The sequence below is a fragment of the Teleopsis dalmanni genome, chromosome 1, assembly GCF_002237135.1.
Source record: "Teleopsis dalmanni isolate 2A chromosome 1, ASM223713v2, whole genome shotgun sequence".
NCBI lineage: Eukaryota > Metazoa > Arthropoda > Insecta > Diptera > Diopsidae > Teleopsis > Teleopsis dalmanni.
In genome coordinates, this window is record NC_051846.1 from 25,703,319 (window position 1) to 25,711,079 (window position 7,761).

Here is a 7,761-nt window from a genome sequence, read left to right on the forward strand (position 1 = left end):
GAGCGAAATGTATCTATACAATGTGTCTCGAATCAGTGAGGAAGAAGAAATAGCATACAAGCTGCACGCGATGTGAACACGAACGTGTAGGTTGATCTAAAGAAGCGCATGTGCAGTAGTCAAGTTAAAAAATCGCAGATGTTGTTATTGTTGTTATTAGCATAGCAGCTCTAACAGTAATTGTTGATGGCAACGAAAACGTGGTGGCAAAATGCGGTTTTATTAATACAAATGGGAGATGGCAAGCATTTAAGCTGCTTACGTATCGCCTGTGCAAATGATTAAATCGAATCAATAAAATTCAATTCATATTTCCATATGCGAAACAAAGCAATAAAAACATTTATAAAAAATAAAGCTGCTTTTAATCAGTAATTGCAATCAAAAAATCATAGTAAGTGTGACAATCATTAATATGCATTTAAGTTTTAGGTTAGTGATCTGCACATATTATATTATTTACTATAATTAAGTAATTTTTTTTATGTTTATAACTTGATTAGATTCCCGTATTTAAATAATTAAATAAAATATTTAATTTCATTTCATTTCTTTTCTTTGCAGACATTTCGAAATAAATGAAAATGGTAATCTACAACATTTAACCAAGTCAGCCCCATCAACAGTACCAAATGCAACAAACTCAACAAATGGCATACCAAAACCAACCAACCAACAAACTCCACAAACATTTACCATTTTAGCTGCCATCGAAAGCTCGCAACATATTTGCGTCATCGACTTAATTTGCCAAAGTCTGAAGCTGCTCAGCGGTCACTTTACGTATTGTGAAATCCTGGCCGTTTGTCTCGAACGGGATTTACTGCAATTATGCAAGAACAATTCAGTACCGGCGACAACAACAACAATAACAACAACAACAACAAAAAACTGTGCTACTAGTGCGGCAACACCTTTAATTGCAGCAACAGTTAGTGCCGTTTGCCAGAAGGTAAGCTATGATGTGTGCCCGCAACATTTTAACATTAATTGGCAACATTTAATTTAAAGTTAACATGGCAATACTCTTAATTAGAAGGTACAAAGTTTTTAATTAATGGCTTCACAAATTGAACCCGAATGATATTTCATGCTTAATATATAAAATAAAAGAAAGAAGAAAATAGTTAGATTGAATTACAAACATATTAGGAAAGTTTTAGAATTTTAAACATTTTCAAAAATAGTTTTAATTCACAAAAACTAATATAAAAATAAAAAAAAGTCCTTATTTTACAATTGAAAAAAAAAATTAATACAAAAACTATATTGTTTTTATTTTTATATTAAAAAAGTGAAATTTGGTTTATCCACACGAGAGTTTTGTTTGAATTTTACTTACACACTTAGTTGGCCATTACAGACGTGAGTCGTCCTTGGCCGCGTCGAGTAGCCTCCGCCAGCTAACCTAATCAGTTGCTTGCTGTCGCCAGTTGATAGTATCGAGCGCCCCCAAAACATTGGTCTCCTGGTCCTTCCACCGAAGATGCGTACATACTCTACCGCGTTTTCCACCTGCGGGTACCGAATCAAACATCTTTCTCAGCGGAGCACATTATTCTATTTGCACGATATGACCAAACCAGGGAAGCCACTGAATTTTTATGCGCTTAACTTTGTCAATGTCACGGTATAGCTCATACAGCCCATCATTAAATTTAATTCGATAATCGTCTCGAACGGGTAAGGGACTATAGATTTTCGGAAGAATTTTTCTCTCGAATGCTCCTAACGTCTTCTCATCACTATTTGTAGTTGTCCAAACTTCTGCACCATACAGCAAGACAGGCATAAGTGATTTGTAGAGCGCATTTGTGATTTTAGGTGTCAAAAATTTTCATTATTCATTGAAAGTAACAACAATTGACAGCTAAAATTCCAAATGAAACTCTCGTGTGAGTCTAGTATAAGAAGAAACAACAAATTTCAGTTTTGTGCAGGGTTGGGCAGGGTTCAATTCCTAAATTTCTTGGAGTCTAAAAATTTTATACAGACAATCTAACCAATAGGTGTTTCCACAGATCACTGATAGAGATTATTTAACAGTTTTCAAAATAGTTGTATGAAAAAAAATTCAATTGATTAAACATTTGTTTAACTTGTACTCGCTCTTCTGTTCTAAACACACTTTTTATAATGGTATATATAAATTTTTATCATATAGTTTTAGCAATGTGTTTTTTATATATGTAAATCCTCTATTTTCTATTCAAATCCACCAAACTATATACGTACAAAGATAATAAAATGAAAATACTTTAAGCTATGTTTAAAAAAACAATAAATCTTTGCAAATAACTAGACATGATTTCAAAATTCTCAAAAGTTTTATTACGAAATTTACTATTCAAAAAGTCGTTATTCTCAAAACAATACATAACAGAATAGAACAAAATAAAAAATAATAAAAAATTAATTGTGAGAATAGCGCACAAGATTGACGCCCCTTCATAACACTCAATTAACCCGACTTTTAACAGAAGCTACTTTTTTAAAAAAATCACAAAATAAAGAATAAACTGAAGTTACACGCTTTATTTTATTTATTTCTTCATTTATTTTATTGCTGTAATGCAACATTTTAGGATCAGAAGCATCAACAATTGCCACTCCAGCAACATGAACAGTCACAACAGCAACATTTGGTGAAGTTTATTGGCGTTGACGAAGTCACGACAAGTGTTGCGCCATCACAATTACCGTTTGGTAAACTACGAGGTTTTCATCATCACGATCCACAAAAATGGAGAGAGTTCTTCTTGCAATTGGAACCTTTTCAGAGTCAATGTTCAGCAGCTGGTCAACGTTTAGTCGCAGCTATGAGTGATATTCGTACTGCTGACCTGCAAGGGTTACCAACACGACGTCAATTGTATGCTCAGCATAGAGCACTAAGCCGTGCCATAATGGATTCCGAATTGCATAATCTGAGAAAATGTGGCTCATTGACGTTAGCACGTCTGCAGGAGTTAGCCAAATCCATCAATATGAGCCAAATTGACAGTTGTAATAAAAATACCACGAAAAATAACTGCAGTAGCAATAGGATTAAAACCAACAATGTTAACAAGATGTTGTCGACAGCAACATCGATCATTAGCAACACTTATAGCTTTAGTAACAATAGTCACATAAGTCACAATTCGGTCAACACCAAAATAAAAAGTTCAGCATTGTCAGGAGAAGACAACAACAAATCAGTCTCATCAGCAACATCAGTTGTGGAAGCATCAACGATAGCAAAGAACAACAATAGTTACACAAACAACAACGTTAGCAATTGCAACCATAGTAACGATAACAGCAATAGCAACATTGATGTTGCAATTAGAGTACAAAAAGTTGCTTTGTTATTCAATGAGGTCGATCGAGCATCGAAGCGCTTGGAGCAGTTAACGGAACAACGTCGTGAAAGATTGCGAGAATTGACACGCCAACGTGCGCTGGAAGATGAAGTCAATGAGGTAAGTCAGTGACACTTCTTTTTACATTTTTTTTTCTTCTATTATTTCGTTCTTTATTATATATTTCTGATTTAATTTTATTTTTTCTTTTATTTTTATATTAAAACTTGGTTATTATATCAAACATTTTTTTATTATTAAATACCTGAAAAAGAAATTAATTATTGCTGCATGCTGGGTTCCTCTGTAACTATTTCTTGTGATAATAAGAAACAAAATCTATACATATATATAATATATTTATAATATATATTATGAGACGAAAGTTGTGGTTTTAATATTTTTAAAACAGAATAACTACATATATACAATTTAGTAATATTAAATTACTAAATTTAAATTAATTAACAACTAAATCCTGATTTGTGCTCTCTATGAAAAGGAAGAATAAACGATATACAAATATCTGTTTTCAAATTGCCACATCTGAATTAAAGAGGTCTCAACCAATGGTTGAGATGCTCTATAAAAATATCAGTCCAATAGTGGGTTAATTTATGGATTACTTTCTATCAGCATGTCAGGATGATTAAATATCCTATTTTGTCATGGATAACACTGATTATATATGCTGGAGAGTTACTTCTAGAGATTATTTATCAGTTGAAAGTAAATAACTGGCATCACCGTAACATACATAGTCTTCCCTTTTGTTATGGGTAACATGGATTATATATGCTGTAGAGTTACTTTTAGAGGTTATTTATCAGTTGAAACATACCCAAATTTTCTTACTTGCAATATAAACATCTATGACTTCTATCTATAATTAAAATTATTTTGAAATGCATATTAAAACTTTTTAAAATCCAATACAATTATCTCTCTCTAATATATAAAATATTTACAGTTTCTATTTTTTCTAAGAGTTAAGAAAAAAAGCTTGATTTTACTTTTTCTGTTAATTTTAAAGGCAATTTTACACCTTGGCTAATTTAAATCAATCATTAACAACTCTAAGTATTCAATTTCACAATATAAGATTCATTCAATACCCTTTTACCCGGATTAGATTTTTTGCCATTTATTATACATTGCGGTTTAGATGGGTTATTGTGCTAACTATAGTTATCTTAACCGATCATTAGAGTTTCAATAAACGGTAGCATGCGAAATGATTTTGATTTGTTCTATATATTATATGAGTCAACAAGTATGTTCTGGAGTTATTCAGTCTGCTCAGTTTTAGGTATATTGTGCTCTAACCGCAATTATTTTAACCGATCCATACTAAATGCTATAGTTCATATGAATTAAATAGACTGTATCTAAGATGAATAAATCTACTCAGCTTTAGGCATTCATAGAGACTTTTTAACATCCATTTTATAGAATGTGTAGAAATTGGTTTCTGAGAGATCGATTTTATGGTATCTCTATCAGCATTGTCCTGTCTAAAACGTTATTACAATTTTAAATATGCATTCGGCTAAGTAAAAGTAATTTATTTGGGATTCACCTTAAATGGGTTGATGAATTTTTAGCCTATTTGTGTGTTCAATCTTTTTAAGAATTTTGAATTTACATATATTACTATCATTTGGAATAGTCCACTTAAAGGAATATTACTCTTTATTTAGAGTGTGCTTTAATTATACTCAGTTCAAGGCACTGGAATCATTTAAGTTGAGCGTCCTTGAATAAAATTTAAGATAAAGTTTAGACACTATTTAATGAGACGAAAACCATTTTATGATCTTAAGTAATGTGAAATAAAAAATAATAATGTAAAAATGGTTATTTTTTAAATTAGTTAAAAAGTACTATTCAAAAATATACGAGCAGCAAAGTCGATTACGTCAAAAATCATGTAATCTTAGGTCTTCTCACAAGTTATTGGGATAATACATATATATTGTTAAATGTGAGTATAATATTTTATATATGCTACTAGTCTCTATTAAATATTCTTTAACCCTTTCCGAAACTCTAAATTGACTAAATTTTAAATTATAAAATCTTTGTCTGGTTTTAAGTAAATTCCCATGTAGCTTTATCTCTGGTGTCTTAATGCATCACACTTTCTCAGTATTTGTTTTGTTACCACACACTCTTCATCACAGATTTGTACGAGAAGTTTGATATAATACCTAAGCTGCACTGGTATCATTTAAGTCTACAGTATTGGGACGTGAGACTGGAATGGGGTAAACTTATAGATTGATATGATCTAACTACTACTATAAAGTATTCATAGAGTTGAGTGTTGAATAATTGTATTATAATTGATAACTAGAAAACAATTACGCTGGGGACACGAAATCTGTAAAAGCTTTCAACACAAATACCTACCAGTCTATATAATTTTATCTTTATTAATCTGTTACTTCGATATGTTATTTTTTAGGCCTTATTCGAAATAATTACCGTTTATATTGTAAAATATTTAATTATACTTAATTATATTTAATAGGCCATTCGATAAACATATTGCGATCTACAGTAAATTACTTGAAAGTAATGATGTATAAGTTCTTTAAAGTCTCTCTAATGATTCTAAAATTAATTAAGTAAATAGTTTCATCCATTGCTTTAGCAACAGTTGATGCTAGCAACAGTTTTTCTTCCACATTGCAAACGTGTTCCCCAATGTGATTGTTTTGGCTTCGAAGCAAAGTTCAATAAACAGCGAACATTACGAACTTGAATTGTGTCAATATTGCATCATTGAAGTCAATGACTTGTTCGTCATTCAATAAATTATAAAAGAAATTAATTCTTATCTTAATCGATTTTTAATTTATTTTGTTATTTGGACAATTATAAAGTTTTGATTTTTTTGTTAAATTTTTCTTATTCTTAATTTTAATTACTTTATTTCACTGATCCAAATCTATGCTTCTATTGAGATTTTTGCCAAACAACAATGACAATGGCTTAGTTATATGTTATGAGACATATATTTCCGATTACAAAAAACAAGTCTCTGATTTGTTATATGAGAGTATCGTGTTTTGTACAACAAATTTCCAATTATTATTTTTCATATCATATTTACACTTTAAAATATATACAACAATTTTAATATTAATCTATTTATATATTGATTGACGTTAGACCCGAGCACCTTCCATCAAGTGACCTCACTGATGTATAGAATTAGCAGAAGTAAACCACGAAACGTTGGGCTCTTTTTCGTCCTTCGATTCTCAAATATCGTTATTGAGTTAAAGCCACAATGGCTTCCGTTCGCATTACTCTATCCCTTGTTAATGCAAAAATTTAGCTGGAGATTAATCTAAATAATGTTTACTTAATTCGAAATTTAATTTCAGTGTATGAGTGTTTATGAGATAGTTTATATGTAGTTTCGGGGTATCGTCATTGTTGACTCTCAGAGATAATATTCGAGTGGCAATTATTAACGAATATATTCCAAGTTTGGTTGCCACCCTCTGAACTTATTAAAATACTCATAAAATTATTAAATAAGTAGTTTTAGATCAATCCAACGTTATTCGTCTGAGGTGTTATAATAAGTAATACCTCTTGAGTTTTGAAACTCGACAATTTAAAATAAAAAATATGTAATTAATTAAATTTTTTTATAGCTGCTTTATGATTTTGTTCTTATACAACACAGTAAATGAATTTGTTAATAAACTTTCAGAGCAAATCAATAAAACTCCAAGTTAGAATATACAATTTAAGTACAGCTTTGGGTCAGTTAACTAATGAACATTGACACTGAACTTCAAATTGGGCAGGGCACGAGTTCAAACCTTGGTCTTACAACCTCAAAAAACTGTTTACAAATAATTAAATATAAAAAATAATTTCAAGCTCATTGATTATAGATAAATGGCAATACTTGAAACTGCTGTATTGTCAGCTAAAAATTTAATAAATTATAAATAATAATAAAAATTTTTGTTGTTGCATTTTCACTAATATTCGATAAAAATCTTTCTATTAAAAATAGTAGTTTATATTAAGAATTTAGTTTCTTTCGCCAAAATGTACATTAAAAATTAATTTAATATGTTTTTTACTATTGAACAAGTGAATAACTGTTAAAAGTGAATAAGTAACCCATATTTGAAAGAAATATAATACAAGAAATATATGGGTCAATAAAGGAAAATTGAATATATCGTATCAGATATAAGCATTAAATTAATCAAGTAATAGAGAGGAATATATACAGCTCAAAAGATCCATCATGGTCTTAGTGTTCTGTTCAATTTGGAACGACTTTTTGTCTGTTCTATCTATGTATATAGTTTTTGGTATGAAAAAACCTGATATACTGGGTTGTTCGGAAAATAATTTAGTTTTTCGTTGTTCGTAAAAATTG

General features: G+C 30.2%; 1 protein-coding gene across 1 annotated transcript; it reads left to right on the forward strand.

Moving 5' to 3' along the window:
* The first annotated feature begins 586 nt into the window (after positions 1 to 586).
* LOC119678537 (putative uncharacterized protein DDB_G0286901) lies at positions 587 to 5,935 on the forward strand. The gene is made up of 4 exons (XM_038090411.1): positions 587 to 952; positions 2,586 to 3,464; positions 5,580 to 5,611; positions 5,878 to 5,935. The coding sequence occupies exons 2-4, from the start codon at positions 2,820 to 2,822 to the stop codon at positions 5,933 to 5,935; spliced, it is 735 nt and encodes a 244-aa protein (XP_037946339.1). The 5' UTR covers positions 587 to 952; positions 2,586 to 2,819.
* The last annotated feature ends 1,826 nt before the right edge of the window (positions 5,936 to 7,761 follow it).